Here is a 27,681-nt window from a genome sequence, read left to right as displayed (position 1 = left end):
TTACAACACTGAACACCCCATGTATACCAATTATTCCCTCAACTGCCACATTACTCACCTTTGCATTCAAATCACCCATCACTATAACCCGGTCTCGTGCATCAAAACCACTAACACACTCATTCAGCTGCTCCCAAAACACTTGCCTCTCATGATCTTTCTTCTCATGCCCAGGTGCATATGCACCAATAATCACCCATCTCTCTCCATCAACTTTCAGTTTTACCCATATTAATCGAGAATTTACTTTCTTACATTCTATCACATACTCCCACAACTCCTGTTTCAGGAGTACTGCTACTCCTTCCCTTGCTCTTGTCCTCTCACTAACCCCTGATTTTACTCCCCAGACATTCCCAAACCACTCTTCCCCTTTACCCTTGAGCTTTGTTTCACTCAGAGCCAAAACATCCAGGTTCCTTTCCTCAAACATACTACCTATCTCTCCTTTTTTCACATCTTGGTTACATCCACACACATTTAGGCACCCCAATCTGAGCCTTCGAGGAGGATGAGCACTCCCCGCGTGACTCCTTCTTCTGTTTCCCATTTTAGAAAGTTAAAAAAAAAATACAAGGAGGGGAGGATTTCTGGCCCCCCGCTCCCATCCCCTCTAGTCGCTTTCTACGCCACGCGAGGAATACGTGGGAAGTATTCTTTCACCCCTATTCCCAGGGATAATATACATACATATACATACATACACACACATGATTGGGAATACCTGGTTTAAAAAGCGAGATATACATAAGTATACTTATGTAAGTAGGAGAGATGGCCAGAGAGCGTTATTGGATTACGTGTTAATTGACAGGCGTGCGAAAGAGAGACTTTTGGATGTTAATGTGCTGAGAGGTGCAACTGGAGGGATGTCTGATCCTTATCTTGTGGAGGCTAAGGTGAAGATTTGTATGGGTTTTCAGAAAAGAAGAGTGAATGTTGGGGTGAAGAGGGTGGTGAGAGTAAGTGAGCTTGGGAAGGAGACTTGTGTGAGGAAGTACCAGGAGAGACTGAGTACAGAATGGAGAAAGGTGAGAACAATGGAAGTAAGGGGAGTGGGGGAGGAATGGGATGTATTTAGGGAATCAGTGATGGATTGCACAAAAGATGCTTGTGGCATGAGAAGAGTGGGAGGTGGGTTGATTAGAAAGGGTAGTGAGTGGTGGGATGAAGAAGTAAGAGTATTAGTGAAAGAGAAGAGAGAGGCATTTGGACGATTTTTGCAGGGAAAAAATGCAATTGAGTGGGAGATGTATAAAAGAAAGAGACAGGAGGTCAAGAGAAAGGTGCAAGAGGTGAAAAAAAGGGCAAATGAGAGTTGGGGTGAGAGAGAATCATTGAATTTTAGGGAGAATAAAAAGATGTTCTGGAAGGAGGTAAATAAAGTGCGTAAGACAAGGGAGCAAATGGGAACTGCAGTGAAGGGCGCAAATGGGGAGGTGATAACAAGTAGTGGTGATGTGAGAAGGAGATGGAGTGAGTATTTTGAAGGCTTGTTGAATGTGTTTGATGATAGAGTGGCAGATATAGGGTGTTTTGGTCGAGGTGGTGTGCAAAGTGAGAGGGTTAGGGAAAATGATTTGGTAAACAGAGAAGAGGTAGTAAAAGCTTTGCGGAAGATGAAAGCTGGCAAGGCAGCAGGTTTGGATGGTATTGCAGTGGAATTTATTAAAAAAGGGGGTGACTGTATTGTTGACTGGTTGGTAAGGTTATTTAATGTATGTATGACTCATGGTGAGGTGCCTGAGGATTGGCGGAATGCGTGCATAGTGCCATTGTACAAAGGCAAAGGGGATAAGAGTGAGTGCTCAAATTACAGAGGTATAAGTTTGTTGAGTATTCCTGGTAAATTATATGGGAGGATATTGATTGAGAGGGTGAAGGCATGTACAGAGCATCAGATTGGGGAAGAGCAGTGTGGTTTCAGAAGTGGTAGAGGATGTGTGGATCAGGTGTTTGCTTTGAGAATGTATGTGAGAAATACTTAAAAAAGCAAATGGATTTGTATGTAGCATTTATGGATCTGGAGAAGGCATATGATAGAGTTGATAGAGATGCTCTGTGGAAGGTATTAAGAATATATGGTGTGGGAGGCAAGTTGTTAGAAGCAGTGAAAAGTTTTTATCGAGGATGTAAGGCATGTGTACGTGTAGGAAGAGAGGAAAGTGATTGGTTCTCAGTGAATGTAGGTTTGCGGCAGGGGTGTGTGATGTCTCCATGGTTGTTTAATTTGTTTATGGATGGGGTTGTTAGGGAGGTGAATGCAAGAGTTTTGGAAAGAGGGGCAAGTATGAAGTCTGTTGGGGATGAGAGAGCTTGGGAAGTGAGTCAGTTGTTGTTCGCTGATGATACAGCACTGGTGGCTGATTCATGTGAGAAACTGCAGAAGCTGGTGACTGAGTTTGGTAAAGTGTGTGAAAGAAGAAAGTTAAGAGTAAATGTGAATAAGAGCAAGGTTATTAGGTACAGTAGGGTTAAGGGTCAAGTCAATTGGGAGGTGAGTTTGAATGGAGAAAAACTGGAGGAAGTGAAGTGTTTTAGATATCTGGGAGTGGATCTGTCAGCGGATGGAACCATGGAAGCGGAAGTGGATCATAGAGTGGGGGAGGGGGCGAAAATCCTGGGGGCCTTGAAGAATGTGTGGAAGTCGAGAACATTATCTCGGAAAGCAAAAATGGGTATGTTTGAAGGAATAGTGGTTCCAACAATGTTGTATGGTTGCGAGGCGTGGGCTATGGATAGAGTTGTGCGCAGGAGGATGGATGTGCTGGAAATGAGATGTTTACCCTTGAGCTTCGTTTCACTCAGAGCCAAAACATCCAGGTTCCTTTCCTCAAACATACTACCTATCTCTCCTTTTTTCACATCTTGGTTACATCCACACACATTTAGACACCCCAGTCTGAGCCTTCGAGGAGGATGAGCACTCCCCGCGTGACTCCTTCTTCCGTTTCCCATTTTAGAAAGTTAGAGGATTTCTGGCCCCCCCGCTCCCGTCCCCTCTAGTCGCCTTCTACGACTATTCTTCTTATTCTTGTTATTATTATTTTTATTATTATTATTATTATTATTATTATTATTTATATTTTTTTTTTTATTATACTTTGTCGCTGTCTCCCGCGTTTGCGAGGTAGCGCAAGGAAACAGACGAAAGAAATGGCCCAACCCACCCCCATACACATGTATATACATACGTCCACACACGCAAATATACACACCTACACAGCTTTCCATGGTTTACCCCAGATGCTTCACATGCCTTGATTCAATCCACTGACAGCACGTCAACCCCGGTATACCACATCGCTTCAATTCACTCTATTCCTTGCCCTCCTTTCACCCTCCTGCACGTTCAGGCCTCGATCACACAAAATCTTTTTCACTCCATCTTTCCACCTCCAATTTGGTCTCCCTCTTCTCCTCGTTCCCTCAACCTCCGACACATATATCCTCTTGGTCAATCTTTCCTCACTCATTCTCTCCATGTGCCCAAACCACTTCAAAACACCCTCTTCTGCTCTCTCAACCACGCTCTTTTTATTTCCACACATCTCTCTTACCCTTACGTTACTCACTCGATCAAACCACCTCACACCACACATTGTCCTCAAACGTCTCATTTCCAGCACATCCATCCTCCTGCGCACTACTCTATCCATAGCCCACGCCTCGCAACCATACAACATTGTTGGAACCACTATTCCTTCAAACATACCCATTTTTGCTTTCCGAGATAATGTTCTCGACTTCCACACATTCTTCAAGGCCCCCAGAATTTTCGCCCCCTCCCCCACCCTATGATCCACTTCCGCTTCCATGGTTCCATCCGCTGCCAGATCCACTCCCAGATATCTAAAACACTTCACTTCCTCCAGTTTTTCTCCATTCAAACTCACCTCCCAATTGACTTGACCCTCAACCCTACTGTACCTAATAACCTTGCTCTTATTCACATTTACTCTTAACTTTCTTCTTCCACACACTTTACCAAACTCAGTCACCAGCTTCTGCAGTTTCTCACATGAATCAGCCACCAGCGCTGTATCATCAGCGAACAACAACTGACTCACTTCCCAAGCTCTCTCATCCCCAACAGACTTCATACTTGCCCCTCTTTCCAAAACTCTTGCATTTACCTCCCTAACAACCCCATCCATAAACAAATTAAACAACCATGGAGACATCACACACCCCTGCCGCAAACCTACATTCACTGAGAACCAATCACTTTCCTCTCTTCCTACACGTACACATGCCTTACATCCTCGATAAAAACTTTTCACTGCTTCTAACAACTTGCCTCCCACACCATATATTCTTAATACCTTCCACAGAGCATCTCTATCAACTCTATCATATGCCTTCTCCAGATCCATAGATGCTACATACAAATCCATTTGCTTTTCTAAGTATTTCTCACATACATTCTTCAAAGCAAACACCTGATCCACACATCCTCTACCACTTCTGAAACCACACTGCTCTTCCCCAATCTGATGCTCTGTACATGCCTTCACCCTCTCAATCAATACCCTCCCATATACTTTACCAGGAATACTCAACAAACTTATACCTCTGTAATTTGAGCACTCACTCTTATCCCCTTTGCCTTTGTACAATGGCACTATGCACGCATTCCGCCAATCCTCAGGCACCTCACCATGAGTCATACATACATTAAATAACCTTACCAACCAGTCAACAATACAGTCACCCCCTTTTTTAATAAATTCCACTGCAATACCATCCAAACCTGCTGCCTTGCCGGCTTTCATCTTCCGCAAAGCTTTCACTACCTCTTCTCTGTTTACCAAATCATTTTCCCTAACCCTCTCACTTTGCACACCACCTCGACCAAAACATCCTATATCTGCCACTCTATCATCAAACACATTCAACAAACCTTCAAAATACTCACTCCATCTCCTTCTCACATCACCACTACTTGTTATCACCTCCCCATTTGCGCCCTTCACTGAAGTTCCCATTTGCTCCCTTGTCTTACGCACTTTATTTACCTCCTTCCAGAACATCTTTTTATTCTCCCTAAAATTTAATGATACTCTCTCACCCCAACTCTCATTTGCCCTTTTTTTCACCTCTTGCACCTTTCTCTTGACCTCCTGTCTCTTTCTTTTATACATCTCCCACTCAATTGCATTTTTTCCCTGCAAAAATCGTCCAAATGCCTCTCTCTTCTCTTTCACTAATACTCTTACTTCTTCATCCCACCACTCACTACCCTTTCTAATCAACCCACCTCCCACTCTTCTCATGCCACAAGCATCTTTTGCGCAATCCATCACTGATTCCCTAAATACATCCCATTCCTCCCCCACTCCCCTTACTTCCATTGTTCTCACCTTTTTCCATTCTGTACTCAGTCTCTCCTGGTACTTCCTCACACAGGTCTCCTTCCCAAGCTCACTTACTCTCACCACCCTCTTCACCCCAACATTCACTCTTCTTTTCTGAAAACCCATACAAATCTTCACCTTAGCCTCCACAAGATAATGATCAGACATCCCTCCAGTTGCACCTCTCAGCACATTAACATCCAAAAGTCTCTTTCGCACGCCTGTCAATTAACACGTAATCCAATAACCCTCTCTGGCCATCTCTCCTACTTACATAAGTATACTTATGTATATCTCGCTTTTTAAACCAGGTATTCCCAATCATCAGTCCTTATTCAGCACATAAATCTACAAGCTCTTCACCATTTCCATTTACAACACTGAACACCCCATGTATACCAATTATTCCCTCAACTGCCACATTACTCACCTTTGCATTCAAATCACCCATCACTATAACCCGGTCTCGTGCATCAAAACCACTAACACACTCATTCAGCTGCTCCCAAAACACTAGCCTCTCATGATCTTTCTTCTCATGCCCAGGTGTATATGCACCAATAATCACCCACCTCTCTCCATCAACTTTCAGTTTTACCCATATTAATCGAGAATTTACTTTCTTACATTCTATCACATACTCCCACAACTGTTTCAGGAGTATTGCTACTCCTTCCCTTGCTCTTGTCCTCTCACTAACCCCTGATTTTACTCCCCAGACATTCCCAAACCACTCTTCCCCTTTACCCTTGAGCTTCGTTTCACTCAGTGCCAAAACATCCAGGTTCCTTTCCTCAAACATACTACCTATCTCTCCTTTTTTCACATCTTGGTTACATCCACACACATTTAGGCACCCCACTCTGAGCCTTCGAGGAGGATGAGCACTCCCCGCGTGACTCCTTCTTCTGTTTCCCATTTTAGAAAGTTAATACAAGGAGGGGAGGATTTATTATTATTATTATTATTATTACTGTATTATTTTATATTACACCAGGACCCCTATTTTGTATAGGGCTCCTGTTGCTTTAAGACTGATTCATGCATTAGCAGGGAAATGATGGACTTCTTTGTAGCAATCAGCTCCTCAGTGAGGCTGTTCTCATTTTGTCCATTGACTATGTTATAGCCTTGCCGAAGATGACTCCATTCACAGTGTTATTACATGCAGGCAGAGTCTGATTATGCCCAAAAAGTAATATAACTATCTTTGTGGTGACCTGGTTAGGTGCTGAGTAAGTTTGAGGAGGGGATGTGAATGAAACATGTGACAACTGAACATTAGAGGGTAGGGCATGGAAGTCTTGTTTTTGTTTCTTTTGAATTTTGTATCACACCATACTGACATGTCTTACTCAGGCATAACAGTTGTTGTGAACATGTATGTTTTTTTTTATTATTATACTTTGTCGCTGTCTCCCGCGTTTGCGAGGTAGCGCAAGGAAACAGACGAAAGAAATGGCCCAACCCCCCCCATACACATGTATATACATACATCCACACACGCAAATATACATACCTACACAGCTTTCCATGGTTTACCCCAGACGCTTCACATGCCTTGATTCAATCCACTGACAGCACGTCAACCCCGGTATACCACATTGCTCCAATTCACTCTATTCCTTGCCCTCCTTTCACCCTCCTGCATATTCAGGCCCCGATCACACAAAATCTTTTTCACTCCATCTTTCCACCTCCAATTTGGTCTCCCTCTTCTCCTCGTTCCCTCCACCTCTGACACATATATCCTCTTGGTCAATCTTTCCTCACTCATTCTCTCCATGTGCCCAAACCACTTCAAAACACCCTCTTCTGCTCTCTCAACCACGCTCTTTTTATTTCCACACATCTCTCTTACCCTTACGTTACTCACTCGATCAAACCACCTCACACCACACATTGTCCTCAAACATCTCATTTCCAGCACATCCATCCTCCTGCGCACAACTCTATCCATAGCCCACGCCTCGCAACCATACAACATTGTTGGAACCACTATTCCTTCAAACATACCCATTTTTGCTTTCTGAGATAATGTTCTCGACTTCCACACATTCTTCAAGGCCCCCAGAATTTTCGCCCCCTCCCCCACCCTATGATCCACTTCCGCTTCCATGGTTCCATCCGCTGCCAGATCCACTCCCAGATATCTAAAACACTTCACTTCCTCCAGTTTTTCTCCATTCAAACTCAATATACCCTGTGATGATGGATGTGGCCAGTATGTGTGGAGCAATCCCTCCTTATGTGTCTGTCTTGAGATATCTCTCTCTCTGTACATTTCTTCAGTGGCTCAGAGTGGGTTGTAAATTTTGATTCATTTATTCATAACCAATCCAAGAACTCTTTCTATGAAAGGGTACTGGTGTTATCAAGGATCCCTTTCCAGGGGCTCTTGCAGCCCAATGTTGCCCTACATCCAGTAGCTGGGAAATGTGGATTCTTCTGGAATAAGAATTCCTTTGGTGAGACTGTACTCTGAGTACTTGCCATAGGTGACTTTTCACTTGCAGTATAGCCTCTTGTCTCTTTTAGGTAGAGTCCAGCAACTCCTAGATGGTGATTAACATGAATGTATGCAGAAATGTCTTTCTTGGCATTGTTCTGTAAATGATGCTTTAAAGGTAAGGTATGCTTGGAAAAATTTTAGCCCTTTACAGTCTTCTGTTTTCATAGCCCTCCATTACCCAGGGATTACATCCATGATAATAAGGCACAGTTGTTATGGTATTTGTTTGTTCCACATGGCAAGATAAAGACTGAGCACGAAGGTGGCAGCAAGTTTGATCGAGGGATCCTTTGCTGGTCTCCCTTGTCCAATCTCAAACTGAAATAATTTTTTGTCACTCATTTCATCACATCATATGTGTTAGTCTTCTTCACTATCCTCTCCAGCTGACATATATGATGATGAGTGTTCCTTATCATCACTTAGGTCATCCAACAATCTACAAATTTTCAGTAAATCTGTAGTTACTTTTCTGTTGTAGGTAAAGTTAGAGTTAAAACATGCGCAGTGACAGCTCACATGCCACAGTCCTTACTACTGCACATTTTAATGTGCTGTGTCAGAACATTTACACACCTTTTGCATATTATCATAGAGAAAGTAATGGACTAAGTATGCTCTTGAAGGTTTTTTTTTTTTATATTTTTGCATGAATGTCTTTGAAATTGTAACATTTGATACATTTTTTAACTTGAAAAACTGAGATTCTCAGTGTTATGGATTAATTAAAGAATATAACTTAAAACTGGTAAAAGTGCTGTAGAAGTAACACTTTCATAAGATTGCTCTAGAGCTGGTCGAAGAAGGCTCTAGCAGTATAAACACCACATTAACCAGCATCAGAATGCCATAAAATGTTTAACTTTACCTCAAATCCAATGCTTCTTCCCAAAAGGACAAGACTTTTTGGTAGTTTTCCATTTTTAGGATATTGTAGGTACAGGAGGTTATAATGGAATATTACATTTAAACAGTGCGGGTATTATGGCCAGTATAACTTGTGTGTCAGACTGGCTTCATGGGCACTGCTACGTACTCGCAAAAATCACACATCAGAGTAATCACTTGTCATTGCCATGAACTGTGTTGACTTTCAAAACTGTTTACATTTTTTGGTGTTTTATGAACATTTCCTCATTTGATTCTTTTTGGAGAGTGTACGTAATTCTGTATATACCTTGATGGTACCACCACTTGCCAATCAGTGATTGACTGTTCTTGCTACTCATCTCTTGCTAGAGTAATCTCCTCCTATTGCTGTGCATGATTTTTAAAAATTCTCAACTTGTTTTCTCTGGTGCTGCATTACATAATTATTTTTACATGTGCTCCATGAAGTGAATAATGGGCCACTGGGAAGCAGAAACCAGATGTACAGTCTGACTGTGAATTACTTTTCCCTATCACTTTTGAACTGTATGATAAACCAACAAAAAATTCCTAATGAAGCTCTTGCATCTTGCCTCACGCTGTTCTCATGTGGGAATATGTAGAGCTACCAGTGACACTGTTTGCCATAATGCAATGTTCGTGCAGTCATGCTTTCCATCCCTGTCAAGACAACAGAGGAGATAGTTTTCAGTTTGAAATCCATCACACCCTGGAGGTAAAGATAGTTTATTGTCTGACTGTACCATATTCTCTCATCATTTATATTAGATCACTGGTTCCCAGACTTTTTGAGGTGATAGCCCAATATTTGAAGAATTTGTGGCCTGCCTTTTATTTTGTCAGGTAGTAAAATGCTTACATTTAATGCTGTATACATGCTTACAAGAAACAAGCAACAACAAAATTAGAATATGAGTCGACACTTTATGATGACTGTGTAGAAATATGGAAATGTCATACAGAATCACCGTTTATCATAGTCATTCACCATGATCATATATAGAACCTATGACAACTCCCTGTTGCCCAGCATTTGGGAACCATTGTCTTAGATGGTAACTTCCTTTCATATTGGATGCCTATGTCGACATACCTATTCACAACATTTCAATCACTTTGAATGGACACAAATGTAACATCAAATAGAATTTTTTTCCCAATAATTGATGCTTATTGATGCAGGATTCAGAGTTAGATACTCATTATATTACCTAACTCATGAAGTAACAATTATTTTGATATTCACAAAAATAATGAAGGAAATTAGTAGTATAGATCAAACACCTGTTGAGTGGAGGAATGCTGCCAAGGCTGAGGAAGCTAGTGCCTGTAACAGACTGCTCAGCTCATATAAGGTAAATAATCGGTTAATTTGTCTTTTATATAATTTTCTACACAGTTTCCTTCAGCTCGTGAACTAATAGTTATGTAGATAATCCTGAAAATAATGGAAGATTGGGTTTTAGAGACTGTACACTTGTCAAATACTATGGCTAACTTCTATGGGAAGGCAAGCTCCCTCTGCAAATTGTTCAACTTAAACTCTGTAGATAATACTGGAAGTTGTATTTCATAAAAACAGGTCTCATCAGTAAGTTGTTACCTAACTTGACAGTTTGTAATTATTTGTGTATTCACAAAATTAGCAGGAAGACTGTAAAATCAAATGTACTAACATAGCACGCTGGTTTCTACCCCTTGTGCTGTGAGGAACGTGATAATATCATCAGACCCTTATGATTGAAAGGGCCAATTTAACACACATTCTCTTATGTCTCAGTATGCCTTCTCAATATGTGTCAAGTACTTTAAAAATTCACTAGAATTCCCATTTTGGTTTTGTAGACATATGGTTTGAAATGCATGCCTCATCAGGCCAACAAATGCCTGTTAAAAACATTTGAAACTGGTATCACAGGTTATGGTTATAAACATTTGCATGCTAGCAATAAGATGCTTCTGAAAAATCTTGCTGTAATAGTTACATTGTCGGATGATTTATTATATTGTCTATATGACATTATGGAGCAATCACTTATAAACAAATTCATATTAAGGAATAAAAAAAGCATTACAAATCTGTAATTAACTTTTTTCAACCTACATGGCGTGACCAAAACATGCCCTAATTAAGGCCATCATGAGTGAAAGAAAAAAGTATAAGAAACAGAATGTAGAAATTAATCACTGCTCTTCTGGTGTTTGAAGACTTGATTCTTAAAGGAAGAAAGGTTATATGAAGAGTGGAAAGACAGGAGGGGGAGAATTAAATTATTACTATCTGTTCTAGTGAAGAAGCAGATATCATATCAGCCAGTCCTTCACACAAACTATGGGAAGGAGCAGCCAAACACATGAGACATAAGGCTATTGATTTCATTCCTGTTTATAGAGAGGTGGTGGATGAGCCACTCCAGATGTGTGAGCAGTATTCTGTACTTGAGGAAATAAAACCCTTGTGAATTATGAAATAGCTGCTCACAAGAATGATTAGAAGAGAGGAGGAAAGGTTGAATTACAGAAATTTCTGGAGATGTTTTTGACTGAAAACCAAAGAGAGCTACCAGTAGAAAATTAGGTCGTCAGCTCACTTTTTTTTTATGAAAATGTGGTGTAATTTGAGGAAAACAGCTTTGCATTGATTCCAAACAGAAATAAGAGCGGAGAGGGTTTCAGGGGAAAGGGAGAGTTTTAAGGCAAAGTATGCACTATCCCTTATGTGACAGGCATTTGGTGATATTTCATGAGGGCCATGAGCCTTGTATGAGTCAAGGCCCTTTAGTAGAGTGTTTATGTTTTTTCTAGATATATTGATGCTGTCTCAGACATCCTTCCTGTATTAAACTACCTATTTTGTGCTGTGCAATGTGGAAGTTTTATATTCTTGGGTCAATCTCTTGAATGTTAACTAGTTTCATACAACTTCTTATATTTACACATACTGTCTGCATTAACCGTGACCTAATCACTCTGTACATTGACCATATCCTGTCACTCTGTTCCATTCATCCACTGCTCTTTTACTGTAAAAGTACTTTGGGACATCCTTTTTAACAAGTTTTTCATGTAATTTGATGTTACATTCTCTGATTGCTCTATCCCTATATCTCTCAAAGAAATTTTAATTGTCAGTATCATCAACCTGATTTAAAACCTTAAAGTTTGTAATCAAGTTAACCTCCCCCCCCCCCCCCCCCCCCCCCCCCTCTTCTATTAGATCTCAATGCTTCTTTAAGAGTGGTGACCAAATTTGAGAAGCATGTGTAATCATTACTCATTTACGTATTTGTACCTTATAGTGAGGGAGTTTTACACTTGTGAGACCCTATACTTTGAACATTCAGAAGTATCATACAACTTGTTACATTAATGAATGCTGACTCCATTAACCATGTCCTCAGTAGTTCTTTTCCATACATGCTCCACTCTTATACTTTAAAAGTACTACTTTACATCTTCTGAACAAATTTATTGCTTAAATTCTTGTTATGTCCTCTGGTTGCTCTATCCCGACATCTCTCAAAGAACTGTTCACTGTCCATTTCATCTATCTTTCACAAACTTAAAGGTTGTGATCAGGTCAGTCCTTACTTTTCTCTCTTACAAAGAGGACAAATGTAAAGCATTTAGCCTTTCCATGTAACTTTCTATATTCTGGTACTGCCTTTGTTGCCCTCTTCTGGGCATTCTCTTTTATCTCTGTGCTTCTTTACCTTTATCCCTGTGCTTCTTTAGGTGTGGTTATCAACTTTAGAAGCATAGTCTAGTTTTTTGGATTATTTGGTATAAGAATTGATTGCTGAATATATCTTTGCAAATACTTGAAAGCTATTCTGGTATTTGCCACTAGACAGTATATGTCCCTTACTGTTGTCAGGTTGTAGAACTATGATGACGAGTTAAGGATGGATAATTTGTTTTGGTAGAAAGTGAAGGGTGAGAGAAGAAGAAAAGGAGCAATGGGAATTGCAGTGAGGAGAGTGAATGGTGAAATAGTAACAGACAAAGATGTGAAAAAGAGATGGATTGGGTACTTTGAGGGACTGCTGAATCTGTTAGATGATAGGGAATTGAATATGGTATGTTTTGGTTGGGGTGATGGACTGAAAGTCCTGACAAATGGGATGTTGAAAAGGAATGGTAGGATCAATTTATTTTTATGTATTGTTTTTGATAATTGGTTTTGTAATGGTTATTTATATTTTGAACAGGCTATCACTACCTCTGTGTCTCGGAAAGTGAACATAGTGGATATAGAGCGAGGAACCCCACTTTTGGCATATGATAACTGTGCAAGTCCTCTTGAAGTTCGACAGCCCCTTATTGTGCATCCATCTTTACCTTACTTGGCTGCCTGTACCACTGTCAATGCTAGAGGCATCACACTTCTTGATCTCAGGATGCCACTGCCACTGGATTTTATTTATGATGTAAGTTTATGAATTTTATTGTATTGTGGTATAGATTTTGAATTGAAATACATCATATAATGAAATGCTCTTGTGATGATATTCAAGAACTCCTATGGTGAAGAAGTAAATGGACTCCAAAGATTCCTAACAGATATTGATAATTGATATTATTTTGGTTGACATGCTTTCTTATTTTTTCATGCTATTAAGTGCTTGCAATCTATTTGTGTGAGTTTTGTGGAAATGAGAAAACACACAGATAATGTTAAAAAAAAATATTCCATGCTTGAGATGCCACTACAACTGGGCTATGTTGCCCCTTATGGAAGATCAATTATAGCTGGGCAAAATGAGCTCTACTTAAAAATGAAAAGAGTTTAATCTCAAATCAGCTTCTTGGTGCAAGGAACACCACAAGTTTGTCACATATTACTATGACAAACAGGCCTAGTCAAGATTGAAGTGATCAGCTCATTTTTATAATTCTTGACAAAGAGGTTTTCACTTATTGAAAGAATATTTATGTCAACAAACCATTCTGTGTCTAAAATCATAAAGCTGTGCATCATACCATGGGTCTGGGTTTAGACTTGGAGCAGTTAGAACCCGAGTGTGGAGAGCTCATGGGCTGGATAACATGGAGAATGTTCACAAGAAGAACCTTCAGGACTTGGTTTATATGTTTGCTTCATCTGAGCTCTGTCTGAGTCATGACAACTCTTTATAGAATTCTAGTGGCAAAACATTACAACAATGATGTAAAGCATCCAATAAGCTCAAACAACATCTCATGGAAGATCATGAGACTTCATGATGTTGTTGCATGAGTCTCATGACATAAAACCTCAATCTCTATGGACACTACAACATGCCACCTTTATATGAATTGTACCCAAAGCCCTTTGTATTGTAGTCTTCTGGCTCAAGAAAAATGCACCTAAAATGAGAAACCCAAGGAATTACTTCACAGGTGTTTTTCCAGAAGCATCTCAGAAACAAAAAATATGTTAGAGAATGAGTCAGATGGAGATGGAGAAACAAATGGAAAATCTTCAAAGACTAAACTAAAGTTTGAAAGACTGAAGTTTTGATCCTTGAGACAACATTGACTAATGAAAACTGTCATGCTCATTGCTAGGAAAACAGACAAAAAAAGGCCACATTCATTGACACTCAGTCTCTAGCTTTCATGTGTAATGCACCGAAACCATAGGACCCCTTTTATAGGAGTTTACCAGACTCCTTCATTATCATTGTCACTGGAATTCTGTAGAAATTTTTTACTCTATTTGAGAAAGCAGTTCTCTTAATTTTTTCTTGACTATATGAAAAAGATTTTGTGTGATCGGGGCCTGAACATGCAGGAGGGTGAAAGGCGGGCAAGGAATAGAGTGAATTGGATCGATGTGGTATAACGGGGTTGACGTGCTGTCAGTGGATTGAATCAGGGCATGTGAAGCGTCTGGGGTAAACCATGGAAAGTTGTGTGGGGCCTGGATGTGGAAAGGGAGCTGTGGTTTCGGGCATTATTGCGTGACAGCTAGAGACTGAGTGTGAACGAATGGGGCTTTTGTTGTCTTTTCCTAGTGCTACTTCGCACACATGAGGGGGAAGGGGGATGGTATTCCATGTGTGGCGAGGTGGCGATGGGAATGAATAGGGGCAGACAGTGTGAATTGTGTGCATGGGTATATATGTATGTGTCTGTGTGTGTATATATATATGTGTACATTGAGATGTATAGGTATGTATATTTGCGTGTGTGGGCGTGTGTGTGTGTACATTGTGTATGGGGGTGGGTTGGGCCATTTCTTTCGTCTGTTTCCTTGCGCTACCTCGCAAACGCAGGAGACAGCGACAAAGCAAAATGAATAAATAAATAAATAAAATATATATGAAGGAGGAAGTAAAGTGTTTTAGATATCTGGGAGTGGATCTGGCAGCGGATGGAACCATGGAAGCGGAAGTGGATCATAGGGTGGGGGAGGGGGCGAAAATTCTGGGAGCCTTGAAGAATGTGTGGAAGTCGAGAACATTATCTCAGAAAGCAAAAATGGGTATGTTTGAAGGAATAGTGGTTCCAACAATGTTGTATGGTTGCGAGGCGTGGACTATGGATAGAGTTGTGCGCAGGAGGATGGATGTGCTGGAAATGAGATGTTTGAGGACAATGTGTGGTGTGAGGTGGTTTGATCGAGTAAGTAACGTAAGGGTAAGAGAGATGTGTGGAAATAAAAAGAGCGTGGTTGAGAGAGCAGAAGAGGGTGTTTTGAAATGGTTTGGGCACATGGAGAGAATGAGTGAGGAAAGATTGACCAAGAGGATATATGTGTCGGAGGTGGAGGGAACCATGGAAAGCTGTTTAGGTATGTATATTTGCGTGTGTGGACGTATGTATATACATGTGTATGGGGGTGGGTTGGGCCATTTCTTTCGTCTGTTTCCTTGTGCTACCTCGCAAACGCGGGAGACAGAGTCAAAAAAAAAAAATATATATATATATATATATATATATATATATATATTTTTTTTTTTTTTTTTTTTTTTTTTCTTTCAAACTATTCGCCATTTCCCGCGTTAGCGAGGTAGCGTTAAGAGCAGAGAACTGGGCCTTTGAGGGAGTATCCTCACCTGGCCCCCTTCTCTGTTCCTTCTTTTGGAAAATTAAAAAAAAATAATGAGAGGGGAGGATTATATATATATATATTATCCCTGGGGATAGGGGATTAAGAATACTTCCCACGTATTCCCTGCGTGTCGTAGAAGGCGACTAAAAGGGGAGGGAGCGGTGGGCTGGAAATCCTCCCCTCTCGTTTTTTTTTTAATTTTCCAAAAGAAGGAACAGAGGGGGCCAGGTGAGGATATTCCAAAAAAGGCCCAGTCCTCTGTTCTTAACGCTACCTCGCTAATGCGGGAAATGGCGAATAGTTTGAAAAAAAAAAATATATATATATATATATATATATATATATATATATGTATATATATATATATATAAATATATATATATATATATATATATATATATATATTTTTTTTTTTTTTTTTTTTTTTTTTTTATACTTTGTCGCTGTCTCCCGCGTTTGCGAGGTAGCGCGAGGAAACAGACGAAAGAAATGGCCCAACCCCCATACACACGTACATACACACGTCCACACACGCAAATATACATACCTACACAGCTTTCCATGGTTTACCCCAGACGCTTCACATGCCTTGATTCAATCCACTGACAGCACGTCAACCCCTGTATACCACATCGCTCCAATTCACTCTATTCCTTGCCCTCCTTTCACCCTCCTGCATGTTCAGGCCCCGATCACACAAAATCTTTTTCACTCCATCTTTCCACCTCCAATTTGGTCTCCCTCTTCTCCTCGCTCCCTCCACCTCCGACACATATATCCTCTTGGTCAATCTTTCCTCACTCATTCTCTCCATGTGCCCAAACCATTTCAAAACACCCTCTTCTGCTCTCTCAACCACGCTCTTTTTATTTCCACACATCTCTCTTACCCTTACGTTACTTACTCGATCAAACCACCTCACACCACACATTGTCCTCAAACATCTCATTTCCAGCACATCCATCCTCCTGCGCACAACTCTATCCATAGCCCACGCCTCGCAACCATACAACATTGTTGGAACCACTATTCCTTCAAACATACCCATTTTTGCTTTCCGAGATAATGTTCTCGACTTCCACACATTTTTCAAGGCTCCCAAAATTTTCGCCCCCTCCCCCACCCTATGATCCACTTCCGCTTCCATGGTTCCATCCGCTGCCAGATCCACTCCCAGATATCTAAAACACTTCACTTCCTCCAGTTTTTCTCCATTCAAACTCACCTCCCAATTGACTTGACCCTCAACCCTACTGTACCTAATAACCTTGCTCTTATTCACATTTACTCTTAACTTTCTTCTTCCACACACTTTACCAAACTCAGTCACCAGCTTCTGCAGTTTCTCACATGAATCAGCCACCAGCGCTGTATCATCAGCGAACAACAACTGACTCACTTCCCAAGCTCTCTCATCCCCAACAGACTTCATACTTGCCCCTCTTTCCAGGACTCTTGCATTTACCTCCCTAACAACCCCATCCATAAACAAATTAAACAACCATGGAGACATCACACACCCCTGCCGCAAACCTACATTCACTGAGAACCAATCACTTTCCTCTCTTCCTACACGTACACATGCCTTACATCCTCGATAAAAACTTTTCACTGCTTCTAACAACTTGCCTCCCACACCATATATTCTTAATACCTTCCACAGAGCATCTCTATCAACTCTATCATATGCCTTCTCCAGATCCATAAATGCTACATACAAATCCATTTGCTTTTCTAAGTATTTCTCACATACATTCTTCAAAGCAAACACCTGATCCACACATCCTCTACCACTTCTGAAACCGCACTGCTCTTCCCCAATCTGATGCTCTGTACATGCCTTCACCCTCTCAATCAATACCCTCCCATATAGTTTACCAGGAATACTCAACAAACTTATACCTCTGTAATTTGAGCACTCACTCTTATCCCCTTTGCCTTTGTACAATGGCACTATGCACGCATTCCGCCAATCCTCAGGCACCTCACCATGAGTCATACATACATTAAATAACCTTACCAACCAGTCAACAATACAGTCACCCCCTTTTTTAATAAATTCCACTGCAATACCATCCAAACCTGCTGCCTTGCCGGCTTTCATCTTCCGCAAAGCTTTTACTACCTCTTCTCTGTTTACCAAATCATTTTCCCTAACCCTCTCACTTTGCACACCACCTCGACCAAAACACCCTATATCTGCCACTCTGTCATCAGACACATTCAACAAACCTTCAAAATACTCATTCCATCTCCTTCTCACATCACCACTACTTGTTATCACCTCCCCATTTACGCCCTTCACTGAAGTTCCCATTTGCTCCCTTGTCTTACGCACCCTATTTACCTCCTTCCAGAACATCTTTTTATTCTCCCTAAAATTTACTGATAGTCTCTCACCCCAACTCTCATTTGCCCTTTTTTTCACCTCTTGCACCTTTCTCTTGACCTCCTGTCTCTTTCTTTTATACTTCTCCCACTCAATTGCATTTTTTCCCTGCAAAAATCGTCCAAATGCCTCTCTCTTCTCTTTCACTAATACTCTTACTTCTTCATCCCACCACTCACTACCCTTTCTAAACAGCCCACCTCCCACTCTTCTCATGCCACAAGCATCTTTTGCGCAATCCATCACTGATTCCCTAAATACATCCCATTCCTCCCCCACTCCCCTTACTTCCATTGTTCTCACCTTTTTCCATTCTGTACACAGTCTCTCCTGGTACTTCCCCACACAGGTCTCCTTCCCAAGCTCACTTACTCTCACCACCTTCTTCACCCCAACATTCACTCCTCTTTCATATATATATATATATATATATATATGAATAGAGTGAATTGGATCGATGTGGTATACCAGGGTTGACATGCTGTCAGTGGATTGAATCAGGGCATGTGAAGCATCTGGGGTAAACCATGGAAAGCTGTGTAGGTATGTATATTTGCGTGTGTGGACGTATGTATATACATGTGTATGGGGGTGGGTTGGGCCATTTCTTTCGTCTGTTTCCTTGCGCTACCTCGCAAACATAGGAGACAGCAACAAAAAAAAAAAAAAAAATATATGAAGAAACATCCTTATCTTTGAACTGCACAGATTTTCAAACACAACAGAGCTGCACATTATTGAGTGTAGAACTGCGCATTGAAAGACCCTACCATGTGTTTTGCCAAGAATAAGCAGTGCCTAATGGACCCAATTTTTATTGGCACAGTAGCTCACTGCAGCTGGACAGAAAGAACTAGTAAACCAAGGACAAAGAATTTTGGTAATCCAAGCCATGTTTATAGAATGTTAGATCTTAGTTAATGCTGACTGTGCATAACCCTTAATATCCCAAGAATTTTTCGAATGGAACCCTAGCAAGGGTTTAGTTTCAAGATATTCACCCAGCACTCCCTCTTATTAGCAGTGTTAAGCAAACTGTAGCTGCCTTGAACCCTGGAGCACTCTTTTCTTCCATGCTTATGGATGTTCTGGTTAGCATTCTTTTCCAAAACAACCCATTCTCATATATATGAAGAATGTGTTGCCTCAGTATCAGCACTGGCAGTCTTTTCATGCATATGGATGTTATGGTTATTGTTATGTTTTTTTGCCAAATTCATTCTTCAGGTCATTAAACAGTGACCTCACCTTTTGGATGATTATCTTAGACATAGGCATGTTCTTCCCATTCTTGTCCTTAATGCATGTACTAAGGAGGTTTTCCATCCAGTCCAACACTTTACTCCTTTTCCTGTTTACAAGAGTAACATTTATGGACTACCGGACAAGGAGCTAGACTGTATTCTATCTCAATATCTCCTGGTATTGGCTATAGTTGAGTGAGCAAGACCTATGGACTTGGCTATTGCCAAATATCTACTTTCTAATTTTTCATTTAATGTAAGGGACCTGCATATATGAACCAGGTTATCATAGATGAATTCAGTCACCTTGACACTTGCCCTAGAGTTTTGCTATTTGATAGTCAGTGCAAGAACTTGGTGTTGAACAACAGACCATAATGATGATGATTTTAATGAAAACTAAACTCCTAATGGAAAGTGTACTGTATGGCTTCATTGATCATACAGTTTCGGGAATAAGATGACTTTTTTGCTCAGTCTCTTGTTAGCAGTTACTGTCTTAGAAATGCTATGATCACATGAAGGAAGCATGATTTTTGTCTGGATTATGTATTATGTACATTTGTTCTCAGAAGAAACTGAAAAATATGGGTGAGAAGATTGTCTTGGTTTGGAAAATTGATCCTATAAAGAAACTAAATGGTAAACAGGCATGGCTTAACACATACCAGCTTAAATTTTGATGAAATGCTCGTCCTGTATTGTTTGTTTACTGGATTATAGTTGCTAACCAAATCATTATATAATTTGTTCTTTATTTTATGTATTATATTATACTTTGTCGCTGTCTCCCACTTTAGCAAGGTAGCGCAAGGAAACAGATGAAAGAATGGCCCAGCCTACTCACATCACATGTATATACATTCACGCCCACACATGCACATATACATACCTATACATTTCACCATATACATACATATATACATACACAGACATGTAAATATACAAACATGTACAGATTCATACTTGCTGCCTTCATCCATTCCCGTCGCCACCCTGCCTCACATGAAATGACACCCCCCTCCCCCCGCATGTGCGAGGTAGTGCTAGGAAAAGACAACAAAGGCCACATTCATTAACACTCATTCTCTAGTTGTCATGTGTAATGCACCAAAGCCACAGCTCCCGATCCACATCCAGGCCCGACAATACTTTCCATGGTTTACTCCAGACGCTTCACATGCCCCAGTTCAATCCATTGACAGCACATCGACCCCAGCGTACCACATCATTCCAGCTCACTCTATTCCTTGCACGCCTTTCACCCTCCTGTATGTTTAGGACTCGATCGCTCAAAATCTTTTTCACTCCATCCTTTCACCTCCACTTTGGTCTCCCACTTCTCATTCCCTCCACCTCTGACACATATATCCTCTTTGTCAATCTTTCCTCACTCATTCTCTCCATGTGACCAAACCATTTCAATACACCCTCTTCTGCTCTCTCAACCACACTTTTTATCACCACACATCTCTCTTACCCTTTCATTACTTACTCGATCAAACCACCTCACACCACATATTGTCCTCAAACATCTCATTTCCAACACATCCACCCTCCTTCACACAACCCTATCTTGTTCTTACTTGTAACATATGTTGTGTTTTTTCAGTTTGTACACAGTATCAGCTAAAAGCAGTTGAAATAAGGTGTACCTTTTTCAATTTTATTTTTTTCATTCTGATTCTAAACTTTTGAAATAACTTATGACAAAGATCAACTTCATAGATCACATGATGAGTATAACCTCCTTATATAATCAAATTTTGCATCTGATTCCCTGCTTGATTGATATTGTTGCCTAGTGATTCAATTGTGTAAGACTGAAACTTCTAAAGTAAGCTGTTCCATAATTTTGTTGGTGTTACAGAGAATTATTGATCATCTATTCTTTAGTTTATGTTCAGAATGATGTAGAGCCAGCTGATGCTAGGTAACCTCAGTTCTGTAACCTCTGTAATAGCAAATGGTGTAGTAAAGTAACAGGAATCAGCTTTGCATCAGTCATTTCATGTGTATTATCTTCAGTGTCTTTTTTTCAGCACGTTTTTTATAAACTAAAACTTTTGTAGGTAAATCCCAGAGTGCAAGTTCCCATGGAAAGTGAGCCATTTTGGGGGGAAAATTTTATATGCAAGAAGGAAAGTTTTTATTTGATAGATGTCTAATATTGCTTATTGTCCCATTTACAGTTACATGAGGACAGCATCAATGATATGTGCTTCCTAGATGGTTCTTGGCCATGGGGATCTGGCAAAGCTGTTCTGATGTCTGGGTCAGCTCTGGGGGAAGTGAAGGTGAACAGTGTGGATGGACGTCCTATATGCTCCTTCACCACCCAACCTCCCATCACTTGCCTATATCCTTCTCCAGAACGTTATAATTCCTCAGTGTCCAATGGTTATCCCAGTAAGTAGATTAGAAAACTACTTTTTTTTATTTGTTTTTGCAGAAGTTGGACCAAAGTACATAATTTTTGTAAAAGATGTTTCATCTCAGTCCCATAGTGATGGGTAACAGGTAGCAAAGTATATTAAAAGCAAGTGCTAGAAATTCATTCTTCTCAAGTAGTTTTAGCAAAGTCTTCTTAAGAAGAATAACTTTTCATCATAACAGGTACCCAAGTAAATATTTACACAAGACTGTTAGAGCTACCAGTTTTGTATGCAAGTTTTTGTACCTGACATGATGTGCCATTATTTTCCTGGAGAAGACTTCATTGAAACTAGTTGAGAAGAAGTAGTTCCTTTCTAACTCTTACTTTCAGTTTTCTTTGCTAGATTTTACCATTTACTTTCGTAGATATGTATAAAATTTTAACGTATTTCTGGTTTCATTAACTTGTTAGACTATATGAAATAAAAATACCTTATGATTTAAGTTGCCTCTTTAGATCTTTTATTATGTAAAATTATTCTCAGCTGAAGTCTAAAAATATTAGAATTGACCATCAAACAACCCAACAGTATGCTGCATCCAGTTGGTCAAAGGCTGCTGTTTCTTGCACATAACTCAAACTTCCTGCCAGTTGTGCCCCATTTTGACATTCCGATCATCATTCTAAAATTTGTTGTATATAGCTCTAGTTCTAGTGATGCTGCAGCCTTTAGCAATAATTTCTTTAGGGAATTATGACCAGGTCTTTCATAATCCAGTACATATGTGTTTTGAGATTCACTGAAGAATTTGGTAAACTTGTTTACATGACAAGTCTCTCATTCTTGCAGGACATTGCCTTGGAGAGAAAAGGTTTTTATCTTTGGAAACATTTTTTTTATTGGGTCTAATGATGGCATTTTATTATCACCCACTATCTGTTAAGTCCTATATTGTTTATATGCCATGCTTAACTGTATTGTTATTTTCTCAAAATTCAGGTTTCAGAAATTGCCATCAGCTACAGTTTGATTACCTAGGTTTACAAATGATAGTGTAAATGTAACTTAAAGTTTACATGTTTATTGAAGAACAGGGACAAAAAATATATAATTTACTAAATAAATGAATAACTGATTTACTGCATTGCAGGTGTATTGATGGCAAGCACTGGTGAAGGCTTGGTATGCTGGTGTGTTGGTGAGCGGCCTTGGAAATGGGAGACACAGAAAGTTGACCCTAGTCGAGTAATTCGTATGAGGTATACTGTCAGTGGTGGTGTGTTGTACACTGCTCAAGGTGTGTTATGACTAGTCTTTGTTCAGTATTTTAGTTAACTGGTTGAACATAGTGTCACAAAAGAATTTTTAAGATGTGCATGTTACTAGAAGATGCAAGATAGATATGGTAAACAGTTATGGAATACAAGGGAATACAAAGAAATTCAAATAGCAACAGACCACTAGATCCTTTTGAGGCTGTTTGTGATTATGGAAGATATCAGAAACTCAGAGACTAATGCGGTAAAAGTTAGAAGGTATACAGATAATTCAAATAGAATAACCTCCAAATTGTTGGTGTGACTTAGGAGGCACAAATAATGTAAGTCATATACTTGAAGCAAAACATTTATCTAGTCAATTATTAAATGTATCTCTAGTACTTTTTTCAACCACTCTAATTGGCAGATCATTTCTTATGTTAACAGTCCTGTTGAAGAAAAAGTATTCGCTTCATTCAAGGTAAAACATTTGCCCGGAAATTTGTGTCCATTACTGTGAGTGAAATCAGATGAATTAAGTCTTAAGGAACCTGATAGATCAAGATTATCAAAGCCTTTGATAATTTTGAATACTTGTGGTAGATCATCTCTCACCCCTTTCTGTTCTAAGCTAAATAGATTCAAGTGATTTAATCTGCTTTCGTGGGCTTTGTTTCCCAGCCCAAGAATCATCTTGGTAGCTTGACACTGCACTTTCTTCATTTCTTCTATGTCTCTTTTGGTAGGGTGACCAAAACTGAGCACAATGTTCGAGATGAAGACAAACTGATGAATTGTAAAGACTAAGGATAATTTCCCTGGATGTAGATTTGAAGGTCCTTCCAATGTATCCAAGGATTTTGTTCACTCTTTTTACTGCTTCTATGCACTGCTTACCTAGTTTCAGGTCATCAGAGAGTATTTTGCCCAGGTCTTTTTCCTCATTTACCTCTTTTAGTTCAACAGAATTCATACTTTATCTTGACTTTTAGTTTTTGCCACCGTTATGTAAAAGCATGCACTTATCAATATTAGAATTCATTTGTAATCTGTGAGCCAAGTCCATCAATTTGTCTATGTCAGTTTGACATAATTAAAATAATGAAAGTATATGGATAGTAAATGAAAGTTGGATGAAGAGCTGGGTGAAGAATTATGCATGCAATACTGGCATGTAATGTAGAATTATATACTCAGAGAAGGGTAATTAGATAGAATTGCACAGTATCAGTGATGTGGATGAAGCTGTGATATTCATCTTTGTTCATGATTTAATATAGCATAGTGCAAGTGTTTATTAGAGGGAAATTGCTAATCATGCCAGGAAATCTGTTGAATATATTAAGCTTGCTATGAACAGCCTACAAATTATTTTTGGGTAAAGTTTAATTATATCAGTGTTTCTTTTGGAAAATTAGATACATTGTAAGACATACCTGATGAATGTTCCTACCAAAGGATATTCAAGACTATATGTAAGACTTAAAGATTTTGATCTTTTAATGCAAAGGGTGATCCTTTTTCTTATACTGACCTCCTTCACTATATATGGGTTGTGTTTCTCAAAAAAGTTGTTGAGATATAAAATCCTAAAGCAAACACAAATTTCCATGATAGATGGGGGTCATGTACCAGACTTCCTTCCCCAGACCTAGTATTCTCAATTGAGGATACATTGAGATGATTTTCAGTGAGTGTAAAGCACTGCAGCCTGAGGAGAGAGTGTTGTTGGATGGCCAGGTTCAACAGCAGTTAGTAGAGTGTCATGTCTAGTGGAAAAGAAATTTCTTTGAGTGGGCAATTTGATTAAAACTTTGACATGAGTGAGCTTGTTTGATTCAAAGGGCTTTTAATTTCATCTGCATTCCTCCTCATTTACTGTGTGCTGGAGTTGTGAGCATAATATACACAGCCAAGTCCTGAGACTATCTCACCATTCTTTGGTGTTTTGATTGCTTCCAGCATCCTTTCAGAGGTTAACATGTTAAGAGTTTTCATTTATAGAAATGTTTGAAGAATGCTTTGGAAGTGCCACATTACAGTACCTCATTTTCAAGTGTTGTACAACTTCACACATCAAGCGCCATATGGTATTTGGTATTAATACATTATTTTTCCTGTGATTCATTACAGTACAGTACCCACAACCAACTCTTTTTTTAATGTATTGTAGCATCTCATTGTTTGTGCTCATTCAGTATTCTTTTTCTTGTCAATAGTCTAACAAGCTTTTATTATTATTATATTATTTTGCTTTGTCACCGTCTCCCGCATTAGCGAGGTAGCGCAAGGAAACAGACGAAAGAATGGCCAAACCCACCCTCATACACATGCATATACATACACGTCCACACACGCAAATATACATACCTATACATCTCAACATATACATATATATACACACACAGACATATACATATAAACACATGTACATAATTCATACTGACTGCCTTTATTCCTTCCCATCGCCATCTCGCCACACATGAAATAACAACCCCCTCATGGGTGCGAGGTAGCACTAGGATAAGACAACAAAGGCCCCATTCGTTCACACTCAGTCTCTAGCTGTCATGTAATAATGCCCGAAACTACAGCTATCTTTCCACATCCATGCCCCACAGAACTTTCCATGGTTTACCCCACACGTTTCACATGCCCTGGTTCAATCCATTGACAGCACGTCGACCCAGGTATACCACATCGTTCCAATTCACTCTATTCCTTGCACGCCTTACACCCTCCTGCATGTTCAGACCCCGATCATTCAAAATCTTTTTCACTCCATCTTTCCACCTCCAATTTGGTCTCCCGCTTCTCCTCGTTCCCTCCACATCTGACACATATATCCTCTTTGTCAATCTTTCCTCACTCATTCTCTCCATGTGACCAAACCATTTCAAAACACCCTCTTCTGCTCTCTCAACCACGCTCTTTTTATTACCACGCATCTCTCTTACCCTTACATTACTTTCTCGATCAAACCACCTCACACCACATATTGTCCTCAAACATCTCATTTCCAGCACATCCACCCTCCTGCACACAACTCTATCCATAGCCCATGCCTCGCAACCATACAACATTGTTGGAACCACTATTCCTTCAAACATACCCATTTTTGCTTTCCGAGATAATGTTCTCGACTTCCACACATTCTTCAAGGCTCCCAGAATTTTTGCCCCCTCCCCCACCCTATGATTCACTTCAGCTTCCATGGTTCCATCTGCTGCCAAATCCACTCCCAGTTATCTAAAACACTTCACTTCCTCCAGTTTTTCTCCATTCAAACTTGCCTCCCAGTTGACCTGACCCTCAACCCTACTGTACCTAATAACCTTGCTCTTATTCACATTTCCTCTCAACTTTCTTCTTTCACACACTTTACCAAACTCAGTCACCAGCTTCTGCAGTTTCTCACATGGATCAGCCACCAGTGCTGTATCATCAGCGAACAACAACTGACTCTTCCCAAGCTCTCTCATTCACAGCAGACTGCATACTAGCCCCTCTATCCAAAACTCTTGCATTCACCTCCCTAACAACCCCATCCATAAATAAATTAAACAACCATGGAGACATCACACACCCCTGCCGCAAACCTACATTCACTGAGAACCAATCACCTTCCTCTCTTCCGACACGTACAAATGCCTTACATCCTCGATAAAAACTTTTCACTGCTTCTAACAACTTACCTCCCACACCATATACTCTTAATACCTTCCACAGAACATCTCTATCAACTCTATCATATGCCTTCTCCAGATCCATAAATGCTACATACAAATCCATTTGCTTTTCTAAGTATTTCTCATCTTCAAAGCAAACACCTGATCCACACGTCCTCTACCACTTCTGAAACCACACTGCTCTTCCCCAATCTGATGCTCTGTACATGCCTTCACCCTCTCAATCAATACCCTCCCATATAATTTACCAGGAATACTCAACAAACTTATACCTCTGTAATTTGAGCACTCACCTTTGTCCCCTTTGCCTTTGTACAATGGCATCATGCAAGCATTCCGCCAATCCTCAGGCACCTCACCATGAATCATACATACATTAAATAACCTTACCAACCAGTCAATAATACAATCACTCCCTTTTTTTTAATAGTTTTTATTACTTTCAGGCAAGTTTAAAATACGTGTCAGTTTCTTTTTGAACATTTATTGTTGTCATATTTATCAGGTTTTCAATATTTGCTAGAATATTGGATTACGTGTTAATTGACAGGCGTGCGAAAGAGAGACTTTTGGATGTCATTGTGCTGAGAGGTGCAACTGGAGGGATGTCTGATCATTATCTTGTGGAGGCTAAGGTGAAGATTAGTATGGGTTTTCAGAAAAGAAGAGTGAATGTTGGGGTGAAGAAGGTGGTGAGAGTAAGTGAGCTTGGGAAGGAGACCTGTGTGAGGAAGTATCAGGAGAGACTGTGTACAGAATGGAAAAAGGTGAGAACAATGGAAGTAAGGGGAGTGGGGGAGGAATGGGATGTATTTAGGGAATCAGTGATGGATTGCGCAAAAGATGCTTGTGGCATGAGAAGAGTGGGAGGTGGGCTGTTTAGAAAGGGTAGTGAGTGGTGGGATGAAGAAGTAAGAGTATTA

At 40.0% G+C, this 27,681-nt stretch overlaps 1 protein-coding gene across 6 annotated transcripts in view; it reads left to right on the top strand.

Moving 5' to 3' along the window:
* The window catches only part of LOC139758017 (uncharacterized), a 335,410-nt gene that overhangs the window by 292,124 nt on the left and 15,605 nt on the right, over positions 1–27,681 (top strand). For 5 of the 6 annotated variants that reach the window (XM_071679044.1, XM_071679027.1, XM_071679036.1 and 2 more), the window contains 3 exons: positions 12,972–13,190; positions 21,625–21,841; positions 22,961–23,107. In XM_071679044.1, coding sequence (XP_071535145.1) covers positions 12,972–13,190; positions 21,625–21,841; positions 22,961–23,107 — 583 coding nt within the window. Of the gene's footprint in view, positions 1–6,164; positions 10,116–12,971; positions 13,191–21,624; positions 21,842–22,960; positions 23,108–27,681 lie in introns of those variants that run through there. The other variant, XM_071679060.1, reaches the window with a different exon arrangement.

The sequence above is a fragment of the Panulirus ornatus genome, chromosome 2 (assembly GCF_036320965.1).
Source record: "Panulirus ornatus isolate Po-2019 chromosome 2, ASM3632096v1, whole genome shotgun sequence".
NCBI classification, from domain to species: Eukaryota; Metazoa; Arthropoda; class Malacostraca; order Decapoda; family Palinuridae; genus Panulirus; species Panulirus ornatus.
This window is presented reverse-complemented; position numbering and strand designations above follow the sequence as displayed.